The sequence below is a fragment of the Haematobia irritans genome, chromosome 4 (genome assembly GCF_050003625.1).
Source record: "Haematobia irritans isolate KBUSLIRL chromosome 4, ASM5000362v1, whole genome shotgun sequence".
NCBI classification, from domain to species: domain Eukaryota; kingdom Metazoa; phylum Arthropoda; class Insecta; order Diptera; family Muscidae; genus Haematobia; species Haematobia irritans.
The window spans coordinates 38,578,577-38,598,968 of record NC_134400.1 but is presented as its reverse complement, the minus strand read 5'-3'; the positions used below and the strand labels follow the sequence as shown (position 1 = coordinate 38,598,968).

Sequence of the window (20,392 nt, the reverse complement as noted above, 5' to 3'; positions counted from 1 at the left end):
TTCTAAAGGGAAGTGTTTTTATTGATGAGTTAAAAGTGAATAGGAGAAGTGATTATGAGTGACTTAGGAGACAGGCATAGCACCTGCATAACTATTCGTTTGATTGTGGTACTCTTGTAGTCTTATCGATGCAAGTGAATAGAGTAACTTGCCTGAAAGCTAAATTCACATAGATTAATGGACCCCAGCCCATACGTAAGGAAGCAAGGGCAAAGTTTTACTCCAACACACCCTAGCGAACTGCAATACTGTTGACATACAAAACAGTAATGCCTATAGCAGCAGACAAAATTTGACAAAATTTTCTATAGAAATAAAGTTTTTTTCATTCGTTTTGTTTTGTTATTGTTGGTTTCTTTCTTTAATCATTGTTGTTGTTTTTGATTTCAGCTTAAAACCATGCATTGACTAAACTACAAGTGTAGCTTAACCAACAGAGGAAAATAATGTTTGTCAGATTTATTTGGGCAAAGCCCTATAGACTGCAAGATGGTTGGATGGACGCACGTTTCGGAATTACCACATTCCTCATCAGCATCCTCTACTTGCAGCAAAACTATCAACCAATTATCAGAATAAATTCAGGCAGTTCATTAAACCCAACAATGAACCACACTTGAACCTTCCGAAAAAAGGTTTTGTATGATAGCCGGCTTATGCCGAAATAAATTCGAAACAAACATTTGTCTTTTCCTTTGACAAAATTTTCTATAGAAATAAAAGTTTGACAAAATTTTCTACAGAAATAAAATTTTGACAAAATCTTCTATAGAAATAAAAATTTGACAAAATTTTCTATAGAAATAAAATTTTGACAAAATTTTCTATAGAAATAAAATTTTGACAAAATTTTCTATAGAAATAAAATTTTGATAAAATTTTCTATAGAAATAAAATTTTGAGAAAATTTTCTATAGGAGTAAAATTTTGAGAAAATATTTTCTCCGATTTTTGGTAGATTATTTTTGGCTCGAAAGGAGAACGGCGAGGTCGAATATTGAATTATCTTCACACAATGAAAAAAGAGATAATGAGAAGTGTGCCGTGCCACTGTAAAATACGGATATAAGGTCTAAGGTAGTTAGCCGCTGTCGTAGAGAGCTTAGGGTTCCCATTGAACTGTATCTCTGTGCTGGTTACCTGTGCACTGTGAAATAATGGAAAATGAGGAGGCAGATGTACTGTCTCCTTAGACAGTACAGGGCACTCGTGGAACGAATAATGCCCTCACGGATGTTCTTCCTCTTCTGTTTTCTTATCTTTACACGATTCATGCCGGAACGTTGGGTCTCTTCGAAAGGCTGTGAGCAAACCAAGTTGATATGGGACGAAAAGAGCCGTACACGGATGAAAAAGACTGTTTTTCATATGTTTGGCTATAAACATTATATGTTTGGAACACAATTTTTTAAACACAATATTTTTGAGTACAAGCATATAATGTTCATAAACTAGCATAATTGTTTGGACATATATGTTAATATGTTAGAACATATTATGTTTGGGACATAAAATGTTTGTAAATATAATATGATTGGATGCAAACATATATTAATTTAGAAATAGCCTATAAACATATTGGTCTAAACAATATATGTTTGGGTAGTCTAAGTTCCAAACATTTTGTATTTTTGCATCCAAATTCAATAATGTTTTCTTCCAAAATGTTATCATGTAAACATATAATATGTTATCATGTGAACATATAATATGTTTGGAAGCATTTTGCACCCAAAAATATTATATGCTTAAAAAAATTCTCCCAAACAATATTGTGCTCAAAATTTTATTTATTTATTTATATATTTACAATCATAATGAATTATGAAAATAAACAGGTAATATAGGTGCTAACAACATAGGTTTTCGACCTGAATGCTCAAAATTTTGTTTCTGCCAAATTGTATATTCCCCCACATCTTTCTCACTTCCACGAGATTTTTTAGTTCTTAGCACCTTTTTCTGTAATACAAACATTGTAGTAATGTTTCTGTAATACATTATTCAATTGTATGTTTTTTTTTAATTTTACCTTTTGCCGGACGGGGATTCGAACAGCGGACCACACAGTTTGTAAGGATCAAAGAAGTAGCTGATCAATTGCCCAAGGAAAAATAAAATGTTAATTTTGTAATAACAAGCAACAACCACCAACTTAATTCAATATCGCTCCCTGTTAAATAGCGCTCCAAGCTACTAAACACATATATGTTTATAGGCTATTTCTAAATTAATATATGTTTGCATCCAAGCATATTATATTTACAAACATTTCATGTCCCAAACATAATATGTTCTAACATATTAACATATATGTCCCAAACATGTTATGCTAGTTTATGAACATTATATGCTTGCACTAAAAAATATTGTGTTTAAAAATTTGTGTTCCAAACATATAATGTTTATGGCCAAACATATGAAAAACAGTCTTTTTCATCCGTGCAGATAGGGTCTGAAACCGAAAGTTCTGGTCCAGCATTATCGTTTAGATGAAACAAAATACTGGTCTACTTTTTCTTTCAGGCTCTTACCGATTATTTCTATAGAAAACTTTGTACCATGAAATGCTATTAGAACAAAGTGTGAAAACATTCCAATAATAGCGGTTGTATTTAATACATTTCTATTAATCTCTAATTCAATTATTAAGCACGTGTAACCAATATTGAATTTTAAGTAAATAATTGTAATATCTTTATATGACTTTGTGCATTCGTGGCATTTCAATTAGTGCCCCTGTAATGAGATTTATTTACCAGTTATGGGATAAGAAGATTTGTACAATAAAAATTTGCTTTCCTATATGAGATTACTAATATTCTCGAGAAATGTGGACGTATATCGGGGAACATTTTTTATGAAAAAGTTCTATGCTCAAAAGATAATTTTTCACAGCTTAAAATAACATGACCGTTTTTTTATGAAACTTGTTTAGCATGCCCACTAGAATATACACTCAAAAAAGCTTACTTGGATCGAAAGACTTTGGCCTTACCTTAAGGATTTTGGAATTGATTCCGAGCCAAAGATGAGGCTTCCAATTTTTAGGGAACTACCTATTTGTTTCTTTCACAAATGGAAATCGGTTCGTGAGGTTTTTCATTAACTCAAATGCATGCATCGAGCTTCTTTTCAATTCCGACGTTATGCAAATGCATACAAAAGTGTTTTTATTGCTATTGAAAATATTGTTTCAAAAAAATTTATTTCTATAGAAAACTTTCTCAAAAACTTTATTTCTATAGAAAATTTTCTCAAAAATTTTATCTACATAGAAACTTTTCGCAAAAAATTTATTTCTACCCTGAAAAAACAGTGAACCCACCAGGAAGAAAACTTTCGGTTAATTTTAGAAAATTTTGAATATTTGTAGAAAATTTTAACTAAACAGTATTACAAACGTTGGCATCACGCCGATGTCATAAAAATAAGTAAATATTTTTCGGCAAATTCAAGAAAATTTATTAGACATAACTAAGTTTTTTCACTTGTTAAAGAAAATTTTGTAGTTTGAAGGAAAAACTTGGAGTTCAAAATTGCAAGAATGTCTTTAGTGACATACGAAGTTCATGATGGACGCATTTTTGGTAAAATTTACAACTATTGTTGTAAACTATTGAACTATTTTGTGGAAGACACGAATTTAGTTAATCTTTATGCTTCATTTGAGTATATTTTTTTCCTCGGTTTTAGTTAATTTAAGTAAAGAAAACTTTCTCCAAACATAATAATTCTATGAACTAAAATAAAGTTAAATTGGCTTTAGTGAAATAGAGAGTTCACTTTTTTTTGAGTGTATTGAAAATTTTGTCAACATTTTATTTCTATAGAAAATTTTTTCAAATTTTTTTTCTATAGAAAATTTTGTAAAAATTTTATTTCTTTAGAAAATTTTTTAAAAATTTTTATAAAAATTTTATTTTTATAGAAAATATTGTCCAAATTTTATTTCTATAGAAAATTTTGTCAACATTTTGTTTCTATAGAAATTTTTTCAAAATGTTATTTCTATAGAAAATTTTGTCAAAATTTTATTTCTATAGAAAATTTTGTCAAAATTTTTTTCTATTGAAATTTTTGTAAAAAATTTATTTCTATAGAAATTTTTGTCAAAATTGTATTTCTATAGAAAATTTTTTCAAAATTTTATTGTTATAGAACATTTGTCAACATTTTTATTTTTCTAGAAATTTTTGTCAAAATTTTATTTTTTAGAAAATTTTGTCAAAATTTTATTTCTATAGAATTTTTTTTAAAAATTTTTATAAAAATTTTATTTTTATAGAAAATATTGTCAAAATTTTATTTCTATAGAAAATTTTGTCAAAAATTTATTTCTATAGAAATTTTTGTCAAAACTGTATTTCTATAGAAATTTTTGTCAAAATTTTTTTTTCTAGAAAATTTTGTCAACAGTTTTATTTTTCTAGATATTTTTGTCAAAATTTTATTTTTTAGAAAATTTTGTCAAAATTTTATTTCTATAGAAATTTTTTTAAAAATTTTTATAAAAATTTTATTTTTATAGAAAATATTGTCAAAATTCTATAGAAATTTTTGTCAAATTTTTTTTTTCTAGAAAATTGTGTCAACAGTTTTATTTTTCTAGATATTTTTATCAAAATTTTATTTTTTAGAAAATTTTGTCAAAATTTTATTTCTATAGAAATTTTTTTAAAAATTTTATTTTTATAGAAAATATTGTCAAAATTTTATTTCTATAGAAAATTTTTCAAAATTTTAGTTCTATAGAAAAATTTGTCAAAATTTTTTTTCTATAGAAAATTTTGTCAAAATTTTATTTCTATAGAAAATTTTGTCAGAATTTTATTTCTATAGAAAATTTTTTAAAAATTTTTATAGAAAATATTGTCAAAATTTTATTTCTATAGAAAATTTTTTCAAAATTTTATTTCTATAGAAATTTTGTCAAAATTTTATTTCTATAGAAATTTTGTCGAAATTTTATTTCTATAGAAAATTTTGTAAAAATTTTATTTCTATAGAAAATTTTGCCAAATTTATTTCTATTGAAATTTTGTCAAAATTTTATTTCTATAGAAAATTTTGTAAAAATTTTATTTCTATAGAAATTTTGTCAAAATTTATTTCTATAGAAATTTTGTCAAAATTTTATTTCTATAGAAAATTTTGTAAAAATTCTATTTCTATAGAAAATTTTGTCAAAAATTTTTTCTATTGAAAATTTTGTAAAAAATTTATTTCTGTAGAAATTTTTGTCAAAACTGTATTTCTATAGAATTTTTTGTCAAAAAATTTTTTTTTGAGAAAATTTTGTCAACAGTTTTATTTTTCTAGATATTTTTGTCAAAATTTTATTTTTTTTAGAAATGACCAATTTTAATTAATTAATTAAAAATTTAATTAAAAAATTAATTGATTCAATTAACTTTTTAATCTAATTCGGAAGACTAATTAAAAATGTATTTCAAACAATCATTTTTTAATCCAAATAAAAACACTAAGCCAATTCAGAAAGTAATTAAAAATAGTTACCTTTTTTTAATTAATAAATTAATTGAGTTTTGCAATCAACATCAATTAAATTTTTAATTGAATCAATTAAAAAATTAATTGAAATTTGCTGAAAAAATCAATTAATTTTTTAATCAAGAATTTTTTCTATGCCCAATTAAAACTGTGATTGATACTATCATTTTCGTGATTGAAGACATTTCAATTAAAAAATTAATTGGATCAATTAATTTGGTGATTGATTTAGAAAAAATTTTTTTTGTGTGTATATGAGATTGCTAATATTCTCGAGAAATGACATGACCGGTGTTTGTTTAGCATGCCCACTAGAATATACACTCAAAGAAGCTTACTTGGATCGAAAGACTTTGGCCTTACCTTAAGGATTTTGGAATGGATTCCGAGCCAAAGATGAGGCTTCCAATTTTTAGGGAGCTATCTATTTGTTTCTATTCAACCGCGATTCACAAATGGAAATCGGTTCATGAGGTTTTTTTCATTAACTCATCGAGCTTCTTTTCAATTCCGACCTTATGCAAATGGCTACAAAAGTGTTGTTATTGATATTGAAAATATTGCTTTTATTATTTGTCATAATATATATTAATTCGTTAGAATCTTGGAATAAGTTCGTCAGCGAGCTAACGAGCGGTTTAGAAATAGAGCAACTAGAAGTTGGTTGCAATACATATTAAGCACTCTGTATTGTATTGTTAGACTCACAATCGTGTCCAGACTCCATCTAGCATATATGACTGTCGGTCTGTCTACTTATATGTTATGCGCACAATTTCCACTCATGAACACACCCTCCTAACAAGTTTGTCGCTTAAGTCTTTTGTTTATTCCAAATGCATTCTCGTTGAAAGAGAAAATATGCGAATTGATTTTGTTCATATGCGGATATCATTGAGATTAAGAATGCTCAGAGGCAAGAAAATTTTAACTCACCAGGACACTAAGGCTAATTTAACTTTGTTAGATTTCATATAAATTATTATCCTTCAATTAATATTTGTCCAATATGGAAAAGTTTACTTCACATCCCTCTTTATTTATTTTAATTAATAATTACAATTCATTTAATGAGATATTATCCTTAAGTTGAAAAAACCAAATGAAGCACGAAGATTTACTAAATTTGTAATTTGTATTTCCAACAAAATAGTTCAGATTTTTTTAATTTAAAAATTTTACCACATCATGATTTTTGTACCCAGAAAAAATATTACCTTTTTTTCGATTAAAATTTTAATGAAATTTTAACAAATATTCAATTAAAAATTTAATTGGTTTAACAAATTTTTAAATTGAAACAAAAATCAATCACAAAAATTAATTGTATCAATTAATGTTTTAATAATTAATTGGATCAATTAATTTCGTGATTGAAGACAAAATCTATGTTTTTGTGTGCATGACTCTAAAAATATTTTGCAATTTCGAACTACAATGATTTTCTTCAAACTACGACATTTTCCTTAATTCCTCTGTAGAATTTTAAAAAAGCGATTTTCGACTTTCTACAAAGTGTTGGCTTTTCGAATTTTGGATTCCTTTGCGAATTGTGACAAATTAGTCGAATTTGAGATCAACATCAAAAGTTTATTTTAAAGTAGAGGTGTGCACGTGACACGAAATTGTCGTGACTCACGAAAATTTTCGTGACTCACGCTCATGGCAACGGCGTGAGTGTGCGTGAGCGTGATTAAGAAACCAAAATGTCGTGCGTGAGCGTGAGTCACGAAAATATTATCTTCGTGAGTGTGCGTGAGTAAAGATTTACGCTCACGAAAATAATCCCGCTCACCAACATTTACAATTTTAGTGACACCTGGGATGTTAAGAGTGTAATAACGCTCTCGATTTTAATAATGCTCATATTTTCAGACACGTCGCTAAGGTAAATTACTCAAATTACTCGTGAGTCACGATATTTTTCGTGAGTCACGGTATTTTTCGTGAGTCACGACATTTTCGTGCGTTTGTGTGCCTGAGTAAGATTTTTCCGTCGTGAGTGTGCGTGAGCAAAATATTACTCACGTGCACACCTCTATTTTAAAGCTAACAAAATATCGTTTTTTTTTATTTTTCAAGTCGATTCCCAATTTTTGTTGAAAATATTCAACCAAAGTTTAATATGTTTCTATTATGTATATGGCGGTCGATTATGCCATATATAGCAATGTTATCGTCATTTTTATACACTGAAAAAATATATACGTAATAATATATACCACTATTATTACGCAACATTAATTTTAGGAAATTAGAAAATTTTCTCAAAAAAATTATGCAGAAAATTTTCTCAAAAATTTTATTTCCATAGAAACTTTTCGCAAAAAATTTATTTCTATAGTAAATGTTGTCTAAATTTTAGTTCTATAGAAAATTTTGTTAACATTTGAATTCTATAGAAAATTTTATCTTTATGGAAAATTTTGTCAAAATTTTATTTCTATAAGAAATTTTTTCAAAATTTTATTTCTATGGAAAATTTTGTCAAAATGTTATTTCTATAGAAAATTTTGTCACAATTTTATTTCCATAGAAAATTTTGTCAAAATATTATTTCTATGAAATTTTTTTCCAAAAATTTTATTTCTATAGAAAATTTTCGCAAAATTGAAAATTTTCTTTTTTTTTGAAAATTTTGTCCAAATTTTATTTCTATGGAAAATTTGTGTCAAAATTTTATTTCTAAAGAATTTGTGTCAAAATTTTATTTCTATAGAAAATTTGGGTTAAAACTTTATTTCAATAGAAAATTTTGTCAAAATTATATTTCTATAGAAAATGTTGTCAAAATTTTCTATAGAAATTTTTCTCAAAATTTTATTTCTATAGAAAATGTTCGCAAAATTTCATTTCTAATTATGTCAAAATTTTATTTCTTTTGAAAATTTTGTCCAAATTTTGTTTCTATTGAAAAGTTGTGTCAAAATTTTATATACAAAATTATTGTCAAAATTTTATTTCTATAGAAAATTTGTGTCAAAATTTTATTTCAATAGAAAATTTTTTCAAAATTTCATTTCTATAGAAAATGTTGTCAAAATTTTATTTCTAAAAACATTTTGTCAAAAATTTTGTTTCTAAAAAAAATTGTCAAAAATTTTATTTCTTTAGAAAATTTTCTCAACAAACAAAATTATTTCTATAGAAAATTTGTGTCAAAATTTTATTTCTATAGAATTTTTTTTTTTAAATTTATTTCTACATAAAAATTTGTGAAAATTAGAAAATTTTGTCTAAAATTTCATTTCTATAGAAAATTTTGTCAAAATATTATGTCTATGAAATTTTTTCTCAAAAATTTTATTTCTATAGAAAATTTTCGCAAAATTGAAAATTTTCTTTTTTTTTTAAATTTTGTCCAAATGTTATTTCTATGGAAAATTTGTGTCAAAATTTTATTTCTAGAGAATTTGTGTCAAAATTTTATTTCTATAGAAACTTTGTGTTAAAACTTTATTTCAATAGAAAATTTTGTCAAAATTTTATTTCTATAGAAAATGTTGTCAAAATTTTCTATAGAAATTTTTCTCAAAATTTTATTTCTATAGAAAATGTTCGCAAAATTTTATTTCTATAGAAAATGTTCGCAAAATTTCATTTCTAAAGAAAATTTGGTCAAAATTTTATTTCTTTTGAAACTTTTATCCAAACTTTATTTCTATTGAAAAGTTGTGTCAAAATTTTATTTCTATAAAAAATTTTTGTCAAATTTTCATATCAATAGAAAATTTTTTCAAAATTTTATTTCTACAAAAAATTTGTGAAAATTAGAAAATTTTGTCAAAATTTCATTTCTATAGAAAATGTTGTAAAAATTTTCTATAGAAATTTTTCTCAAAATTTTATTTCTATAGAAAATGTTCGCAAAATTTTATTTTATCCAAATTCAAAATTTTTTTCTATTGAAAAGTTGTGTCAAAATTTTATTTCAATAGAAAATTTTTTCAAAATTTTATTTCTAAAAAAATTTTGTCAAAAATTTTATTTCCATAGAAAATTTTGTCAAAAATTTTATTTCCATAGAAAATTTTCTCAAAAAAAAAAATTTTATTTCTATAGAAAATTTGTGTCAACATTTTATTTCTATAGAAAATTTTTTTTAAAACTTTATTTCTACAAAAAATTTGTGAAAATTAGAAAATTTTGTCTAAAATTTTATTTCTATAGAAAATTTTGTCAAAATTTTATTTCTGTAGAAAAGTTGTCAAAATTAAAAAATTTTGTCAAAATTTTGTTTGTTTGTTTTTTTATTTTATCATGCACAACAAGATTTAGATCTTATAAATTAAAGTACATGAATTATATGATACAATTATGATATTCTCCACATCTTAATATAAATAAAAATGTATAAGTATTAAAAAGATTCCAAATAATATAAAAAGGCAATTAATACAATTAAATTAAATTAATGGGAAAAAATAATAATAATAATAATAAATAAATAATTAAATAAACAAAGTTTAATTAAAATAAAATTTTTAATAGAGATATAACATTATGATAATTATTTTGTATAAAACAATAAGTAAAAAAGAAAAAAATTAAGTAAAAGTTAGCATAGACCTGTATATTATATTAGATCTGGTTAAATAAGTAATAAGTTTTTCCTTAAAAACATTTTCTATAGAAAATTTTGTCAAAATTTTATTATTATTTATTTCTGTAGACAATTTTTTCAAAATTTTATTTCTACAGAAAATTTCGTCAAAATTTTATTTCTATAGAAAATTATGTCAAAATTTTATTTCTGTAGAAAATTTGTCAAAATTAAAAAATTTTTTCAAAATTTTGTTTCTATAGAAAATTTTGTGAAAATTTTATTCCTATTGAAAATTTTGTCAACATTTTATTTCTATAGAAAAATTGTGAAGTACCTCTTAGTTGGAGCGGAATAATTTGCAAAATCTACCAAAACATCAAGAATTTGACGAATCTACCAAACATTAAAAAAACTACCATTTTTTGTAAAATCCTACCAACTGTGGCAGCCGTGTTTTTGTAGCATAGACGTCTACAACCTGATTTTATTTTTATTTTTTTCTCTTCTTAAAGTCTGCAGTATATTACAGATTCAATGACAACTTGCACATCTTACATTTGTTTACGCACTATACCACACACACACATATATATTTATATCTATGTGATATCGGTTTGTATAAGTGAGCACACCCCTTTTACGTATACCTCCTAACAAGTTTATTGCTTAAGTCTTTTGTTCATTCCAAAATGCATACTCGTTGAACCAGACAAATTGCCAGTTTGTATTATGCATTTGTGGATACCATTGGGTTTATGAATGTTCAAAGTCAAGGTTAGCCATTAATGGACAATGTACAGTGTGTTTGGAGCAGCAAAATAATACTTTGGCTTAAAAAAAAACAAATTAATTTATAATTTGTGAAAAATAGTTTTTATTAAAAAGTAAATTAATAATTTTTAATAAAAGTGTACCCAACAGAAATAATGGCTTTAGGCCTCGCAGCACAATGAGAATTCAATTCAAACTTTTGTACTTTTAGTATGGAATATATATGGAAGATATGTTATTTTCGAAATTTATTATTAACGTGTGCTCGATATGTCCACATTTTGCCTTGATCATTGCTATGAGTCGGTGAAAAAATGGGTTGCAAGCTGTACTAATGAAAATACTTTTTACTCTGAAGTATAATTTGGCATTTGTTTGTACGTAAACAGCTGCCAAACAAAAACAAAATTTATTTCTATATAAAATGTTGCCAAAATTTTATATCTATAGAAAATTATCTCAAAATTTCTTAACTATAGAAAATATTCTCAAAATTTTATTTCCATAGAAAATTTTCTCAAAATTTTATTTCTATAGAAAAATTTTGTTAAAATTTTATTTCTATAGGAAATTTTATTAAATTTTTCTCTATTTTAAAATTTTATTTTTATTTTTTCTATAGAAAATTTAGTCAAAATTTTATTTTTTATATAAAATGTTGTCTAAATTTTATTTCTTTAGAAAATTTTGTTAAAATTTTATTTTTATAGATTTTTTTTCAAAAATTTTATTTTTATAGAATATTTTGTCAAAATGTTATTTCTACAGAAAATTTTCTCAAAATTTTATTTCTATAGAAAATTTTGTCAACATTTTATATATTTCTATAGAAAATTTTGCCAAAATTTTATTTCTATAGAAAATTTTCTCAAAATATTGTATTTCTATAGAAATTTTTCTCAAAATTTTATTTCTATAGAAATTTTTCTCAAAATTTTATTTCTACAGAAAATTTTCTCAAAATTTTATTTCTATAGAATATTTTGTCAAAATTGTATTTCTATAGAAATTTTTGTCAACATTTTGAAAAAATTTTATTTCTATAGAAAATTTTGTCAACATTTTATTTCTATAGAAAAATTTTTCAAAATTTTATTTCTATAGAAAAATTTTTCAAAATTTTATTTCTTTAAGAAATTTTCTCAAAAAAATTTATTTAATAGAAAATTTTTGAAGGAATATTTTGCAAAATCTACCAAAAATTCTACCATTCTACCAAACAGTAAGAAATCTACCATGTTTGGTAGAATTCTTCTAACAGTGGCAACCGTGAACGTAAGGCCATAAAATCTTTATTTGTTTGTACTTTTCGAAGAAATGCAAAATACCAAACAAAACATACATTTTGCAACACCCGTTTCCAATATGATATTTTTTATGTGTAATTTGCATACAAGAGAATGAGTACTCAATTTGTCCAGCTTCTTCTTTTACGGATATTAAATCATGACGTTTCGCATGTTTTTGTTTTCAGTCGGCGTCTTCTTAAAGAACATTGCTGCAAACCAGTTTAGCATAAAGCTAACAATCACATTTCGCTATATTAATAATTATTTCCGTTGATATGCGTTTCCCCATCGCTTTAAACTCAGACATATTGAAGTCTATGTTTAGCATCGTATAAAATAATTCGGAGTGAAAATAAACGAAAGTATGATGTTAAAATTAAAGAAGGAACGAGGAAGCGGCTGGTAACTACACTAAAAGAAAAATCTATTTTTTTAGACAAACGTAAATCTGTCGTAAAGACAACGATTGTCTCTTGTATTATTGGAAATTATTAAAGGAATTTAGCTCAAATATACTAGGGGTCTTAGCCTAAGACTTTTAGACACGATTGCCATTCGAGGCAAAAATAATCTAAAAACATTTGCAGAAAATTTTACCAAAAAACTACCAAACCAAAAAATTATTTTGTCAAAATTTTATTTGTTGTTGTTTTTGATTTCAGCTTAAAACCATGCATTGACTAAACAACAAGTGTAGCTTAACCAACAGAGGAAAATAATGTTTGTCAAATTTATTTGGGCAAACCCCTATAGATTCTATTTCTATAGAAAGTTTTATCAAAAATTTTATTTTTATAGAATATTTTGTCAAAATTTTATTAACATAAAAAAATTTTGTCAAAATTTTATTTCCATAGAAAATTTTGTCAAAATTTTAATTCTATAGAAAATTTTCTCAAAATTTCATTTCTATAGAAAATTTTCCCAAAATTTTATTTCTATAGAAAATTTTGTCAAAATTTTATTTCTATAGAAAATTTTGTCAAAATTTATTTCGATAGAAATTTTACCAAAATTTGATTTCTATAGAAAATTCTGTCAAAATTTTGTCAAAATTTACAAATTAGCCGTCACAGTATGATATTTTATTTTTCTGTTTTCCCTTTTTGAGCATTCTTTTTTTTAATTTGCTGTTGTGTTTTCTAATATATTTTTTTTGAGTGTAGTTAAACAAAAGAAACAACTTTCACTTTATTCTTGTCTTCCATCTTTGGCCATTAGTAAATGACTGTGTTTCTTCTTTATTCAAATCTATTACATTGCCATATGATGACTCCGCTAACATGATGCCACACGGAAGTATTCTTCATTTGTCAAAATTTAACACCCAGTTTTATGTTTTATGGTTTAGTTTTATTGCGAATGTCATATTGACAAAGAATCCGTATTGATGTAGATATTATTGTTTAATATCTTACTAATATAGCTTCCAGAGCATTCTTTCTGTTAGTTGTTGTTTATTTATTGATATTGATTTAAATTACAATTAATTTAGCAGCCTTCAGTTTCTTACGAACATTCGTTCTTTTTATTTTGGAATTAGAATGGGAGAATATTTTGCAAACTGAAGAGAGAGAGAGAGAGAAAATGAAAAAATCAAATATCTGCTCAAGATATTAGAAATATGGTATAGGTCAGTAAATATTTTGGTATATTAAAGTGGGTCACTTTGTTAGTTAGAATGGAAAACGAAAGGGGAATTTTTACCAAAAAACTACCAAACAAAAAAATCTTATTTTGCAAAATTTTATTTCCATACAAAAGTTTGTCAAAAACTTATTTCCATACAAAAGTTTGTCAAAATTTTATTTCTATGGAAAATTTTTGCAAAATTTTATTTCTATAGAAAATGTTGTCAAAATTTTATTTCTATAGAAAATTTTTGCAAACTTTCATTTTAATTCTATACAAATTTTGTCAAAATGTTATTTCTATAGAAAATGTTGTCACAATTTTATTTCTATAGAAAATTTTGCAAAATGTTATTACTGTAGAAAATTTTGTCAAAATTTTATTTCTATAGAAAATTTTGTAAAATTTTATTACTATAAAAATTTTGTCAAAATTTTATTACTATAAAAAAATTTGTCAAAATTTTATTTCTACAGAGAATTTTGTCAAAATTTTAATTCTATACAAAATTTTGTCAAAATTTTATTTCTATAGAAAATTTTGTCACAATTTCATTTCTATAGAAAATTTTGTCAAATTTTTATTACTATAGAAAATTTTATCAACATTTTATTTCTATAGAAAATTTTATCAACATTTTATTTCTATAGAAAATTTTGTCAAATTTTTATTTCTATAGAAAATTTTGTCAAAATTTTATTTCTATAGAAAATTTTGCAAAATTTTATTACTGTAGAAAATTTTGTCAAAATTGTATTTCTATAGAAAATTGTGGAAAACTTTATTTCTATAGACAATTTTGTAAAATTTTATTACTATAAAAAAATTTGTCAAAATTGTATTTCTTCAGAGAATTTTGTCAAAATTTTATTTCTATAGAAAATTTTGTCAAAATTTCATTTCTATAGAAAATTTTGTCAAAATTTTACTTCTATAGAAAATTTTGTCAACATTTTATTTCTATAGAAAATTTTGTCAAATTTTTATTTCTATAGACAATTTTATCAAAATTTTATTTCTATAGAAAATTTTATTACAATTTTATTTCTATAAACAATTTTGTCAAAATTGAATTTTATAAAAAAATTTTATCAACATTTTATTTCTATAGAAAAATTTGTCAAAATTTTATTTCCATACAAAATTTTGTTTCTATAGAAGATGTTGCCAAAATGTTATTACTATAGAAAATTTTGTCAAAATTGTATTTCTAAAGAAAATTGTGAAAAACTTTATTTCTATAGAAAATTTTGTCAAAATTTTATTTCTATAGAAAATTTGTTAAAATTTTATTACTATAAAAATTTTTGTCAAAATTTTTTTTCTACAGAAAATTTTGTCAAAATTTTAATTCTATACAAAATGTCAAAATTTTATTTCTATAGGAAATTTTGTCAAAATTTTATTTCTATAGAAAATTTTGTAAAATTTTTATTTCCATACAAAATTTTGTTTCTATAGAAAATGTTGCCAAAATTTTATTGCTATAAAAAAATGTGGAAAACTTTATATAGAAAATTTTGTCAAAATTTTATTTCGTAAAAATTTTATTTTATTAGCCGAGTCCGAACGGCGTTCCACATTGCAGTGAAACCACTTAGAGAAGCTTTGAAACCCTCAGAAATGTCACCAGCATTACTGAGGAGGGATAATCCACCGCTGAAAAACTTTTTGGTGTTCGGTCGAAGCAGGAATCGAACCCACGACCTTGTGTATGCAAGGCGGGCATGCTAACCATTGCACCACGGTGGCTCCCAAATTGATTTATATAGAAAATTTTGTGAAAATTTTATTTCTGTAGAAAATTTCGTCACAATTTTATTCCTATACAAAATTTTGTCAAAATTTTATTTCTATATAAATTTTTTCCAAAATTTTGTTTCTATAGAAAATTTTGTCAAAATTTTATTTCTATAGGAAATTTTCACAAAATTTTATTTCTATAGCAAATTTTTTCAAAATTTTATTTCTATAGAAAATTTTGTCAAAATTTTTTCTTTCTATAGAAAATTTTGCAAAAAGTTTTTCAGCGGTGGATTATCCCACCTCAGTAATGCTGGTGACATTTCTGAGGGTTTCAAAGCTTCTCTAAGTGGTTTCACTGCAATGTGGAACGCCGTTCGGACTCGGCTATAAAAAGGAGGTCCCTTGTCATTGAGCTTAACATCGAATCGGGCAGCACTCAGTGATAAGAGAGAAGTTCACCAACGTGGTATCACAATGGACTGAATAGTCTAAGTGAGCCTGATACTTCGGGCTGCCACCTAACCTAACCTAACCATATAAATCAATTTTGACAAATTTTTCTAAAGAAATAAAATTTTGAAAAAATTTTCTGTAGATATAAAATGTTGACAAAATTTTCTATAGAATAACATTTTGACGAAATTTTCTACAGAAATAAAATTTTGACAAAATTTTCTACATAAATCAATTTTGACAAAATTTTCTAAAGAAATAAAATTTTGAAAAAATTTTCTGTAGATATAAAATGTTGACAAAATTTTCTATAGAAATAACATTTTGACGAAATTTTCTACAGAAATAAAATTTTGACAAAATTTTCTATATAAAACAATTTTGACAAGATTTTCTAAAGAAATAAAATTTTGAAAAAAAATTTCTGTAGATATAAAATTTTGACAAAATTTTCTATAGAAATAAAATTTTGACGAAATTTTCTATAGAATTAAAGTTTTGACGAAATTTTCTATAGAATTAAAATTTTGACAAAATTTTCTATAGAATTCAAATTTTGACAAAATTTTCTATAGAAATAAAATTTTCACAAAATTTTCTATAGAAATAAAATTTTGACAAAATTTTGTGTAGGAATAAAATTGTGACGAAATTTTCTACAGAAATAAAATTTTGACAAAATTTTCTATATAAATCAATTTTGACAAAATTTTCTAAAGAAATAAAATTTTGAAAAAAATTTCTGTAGATACAAAATTTTGACAAAATTTTCTATAGAAATAACATTTTGACGAAATTTTATATAGAATTAAAATTTTTGACAACATTTTCTAAGAAATAACATTTTGACAAAATTTTCTAAGAAATAACATTTTGACAAAATTTTCTATAGAAATAAAATTTTGACAAAATTTGCTATAGAAATAAAATTTTGTGAAAATTTCCTATAGAAATAAAATTTTGACAAAATTTTCTATAGAAATAAAATTTTGACAAATTTTTCTATAGAAATAAAATTTGGATAAAATTTTCTATAGAAATAAAATTTCGATAAAATTATCTAGAACAATAAATTTTGACAAAATTATCTATAGAAATAAAATTTTTACAACATTTTCTAAAGGAATAAAATTGTGACAAAATTTTCTATAGAATTAAAATTTTGAGAAAATTTTCTATATAAATCAATTTTGACACAATTTTCTATAACAATAAAATTTTGAAAAAATTTGGTAAAAAATAATATTTTGACAAAATTTTCTATAGAAATAGAATTTTGACAAAATTTTCTATAGAAATAAGTTTTTGACAAAATTTTCTATAGAAATAAAATTTTGACAAAATTTTCTGTAGAATGAAAATTTTAACAAAATTTTCTATTGAAATAAAATTCTGAAAAATTTTCTATAGAAATATAATTTTGACAATATTTTCTATAGAAATAGAATTTTGACAAAATTTTCTATAGAAATAAAATTTTTAGAAAATTTTCTACAGAAATCAAAAGTTAGAAATTAAGATCTTTTTTGATAGGAAAAGTGGCAACTTATTAATAACAAGAATATAAGAAGTACATTTCAACGGGATCCAATCTTATCTACCCTACTCTATGTTCGTTTTTTACCTTTTTCACATTTTAACAAACACTTTAAAATTTCTATGATATAATATTTGGTTTATTTGTTTTAAATTTAGAATTCTTTAGATTTTTTTGGTTTTGTGTAAAAATTGAGATTCATTATGCTAATGAACAATGAACATTGTAATGGAGTAATGGAAAAAAAGAAGTACAAAAAGCATAGTGATTTGATGGCGATATAAAAACAATCATGAATATTAACAAATACCATATAAACTACTAAGGCACATACATTTGGCAAGAGTTATTTCCCTTACATTAGGAAAAACTTGCATATTACTTATAATCTAAAAAATGCTTGGAAATTTTTGGTTTGGAATTTCTAAAAAGCGATGAACATATATATTAGCTATGTTAGAAGAATGTTGGCAAAATTAAAATTCATCATGGGATTTCATATCAGCTGCCTGTTGAAGTTGGGGATCGGGTAAATCTAGATTTTTGGCATCTAAACGTGGCTCAATATGAAACAATCTTTCCGGATCGCTTTTCAATTGTGCAGCCGAGGGTGAGCCATCGTTTTCATGTGGTTCAACCACAAAGGAATCTTCTGTATCCGAAATATAACCATATTCGCCGGTATAATGAGTTGGATATAAAAGCAAAGGTGATGTACTAAATGACAATAGATCACGTTCGGGAAAATGACTTGACCACGTTTTATTGGGATGCCTATTGAACATAATAGGCAAAAACTCATCGACAGGTAGCAGTTTTTCCAATGGTTTGGCTTTTAAAAGTTTTTCGGCTCCTTTCAATGAGATAACATAGCCTAAAGTCCAATATGAATAACCCGCATGGACGAGACTTTCAGTATTTTCCACCCAAGGTTCAACTTCGTCTTTTAGCCGTTTGCGGCCGAAATACCTGAAAAGGATTTGCATTTATTATCTTTGGGAAACCCTGAGTTTTTCATAGTATACTCACACTAAATCATACTCTATGACCTTACGAATTTGTTCCATTGCCGATATGGCATTATCCCGGAAATAAGGCTCAAATCGTATATCGTCTTCGAGAACCAATACCTCTTTTTGTTGTTTTTCCACAATATTTTGCCAGATATGATAATGGCTAAGGAAACAGCCAATTTCTCCCATAGTCATGGGACGATGATGATAGGGATCCTCGTAACCAGGTAGAAATTTAATGCCCAATTCTTGAATAATTTCAGGATTTAATTTTCTATTGAACGAAAACGAAATATGATTAAGTCGATTAAATGAATGTGGCTATAACTTACTTTCCATCAACCGCTGGGAAATACTCAACATCCAAATTTAAAGCATCAAATAGTTTAAACATTTTCTCACGGCGTTCCGGACGTCGTTCGAGATTGATCATGTAAATGTGATCAAAGCCAAGTTTGTCTCTGAAAATATTTGAACAAACAATTATGGGTTAGACAAATCCATATTTAGCTAATGCCAATTTCTATAGAAGCAATGTAAGTATTTAAATGCAGTGAAACCTCCCAAATCAGGACACTCTGAAAAGCAGACACCTGGATAATTTTCATGAAAAGTTTGCTATATTATAACATTAAAATTAACCTAACCATTGCACCACGGTGGCTCCCAAATTGATTTATATAGAAAATTTTGTGAAAATTTTATTTCTGTAGAAAATTTCGTCACAATTTTATTCCTATACAAAATTTTGTCAAAATTTTATTTCTATATAAATTTTTTCCAAAATTTTGTTTCTATAGAAAATTTTGTCAAAATTTTATTTCTATAGGAAATTTTCACAAAATTTTATTTCTATAGCAAATTTTTTCAAAATTTTATTTCTATAGAAAATTTTGTCAAAATTTTTTCTTTCTATAGAAAATTTTGCAAAAAGTTTTTCAGCGGTGGATTATCCCACCTCAGTAATGCTGGTGACATTTCTGAGGGTTTCAAAGCTTCTCTAAGTGGTTTCACTGCAATGTGGAACGCCGTTCGGACTCGGCTATAAAAAGGAGGTCCCTTGTCATTGAGCTTAACATCGAATCGGGCAGCACTCAGTGATAAGAGAGAAGTTCACCAACGTGGTATCACAATGGACTGAATAGTCTAAGTGAGCCTGATACTTCGGGCTGCCACCTAACCTAACCTAACCATATAAATCAATTTTGACAAATTTTTCTAAAGAAATAAAATTTTGAAAAAATTTTCTGTAGATATAAAATGTTGACAAAATTTTCTATAGAATAACATTTTGACGAAATTTTCTACAGAAATAAAATTTTGACAAAATTTTCTACATAAATCAATTTTGACAAAATTTTCTAAAGAAATAAAATTTTGAAAAAATTTTCTGTAGATATAAAATGTTGACAAAATTTTCTATAGAAATAACATTTTGACGAAATTTTCTACAGAAATAAAATTTTGACAAAATTTTCTATATAAAACAATTTTGACAAAATTTTCTAAAGAAATAAAATTTTGAAAAAAAATTTCTGTAGATATAAAATTTTGACAAAATTTTCTATAGAAATAAAATTTTGACGAAATTTTCTATAGAATTAAAGTTTTGACGAAATTTTCTATAGAATTAAAATTTTGACAAAATTTTCTATAGAATTCAAATTTTGACAAAATTTTCTATAGAAATAAAATTTTCACAAAATTTTCTATAGAAATAAAATTTTGACAAAATTTTGTGTAGGAATAAAATTGTGACGAAATTTTCTACAGAAATAAAATTTTGACAAAATTTTCTATATAAATCAATTTTGACAAAATTTTCTAAAGAAATAAAATTTTGAAAAAAATTTCTGTAGATACAAAATTTTGACAAAATTTTCTATAGAAA

General features: G+C 24.5%; 1 protein-coding gene across 1 annotated transcript; it reads right to left on the bottom strand.

The window, feature by feature from the left end:
- Positions 1–17,605: 17,605 nt before the first annotated feature.
- Positions 17,606–18,980, bottom strand: LOC142235180 (glycosyltransferase 25 family member-like). The gene is made up of 3 exons (XM_075306434.1): positions 18,834–18,980; positions 18,518–18,775; positions 17,606–18,457 (listed from the first exon to the last, which is right to left on the bottom strand). Exons 1-3 carry the CDS (start codon positions 18,932–18,934, stop codon positions 17,965–17,967), a joined length of 852 nt encoding a protein of 283 aa, XP_075162549.1. The 5' UTR covers positions 18,935–18,980; the 3' UTR covers positions 17,606–17,964.
- Positions 18,981–20,392: the final 1,412 nt, after the last annotated feature.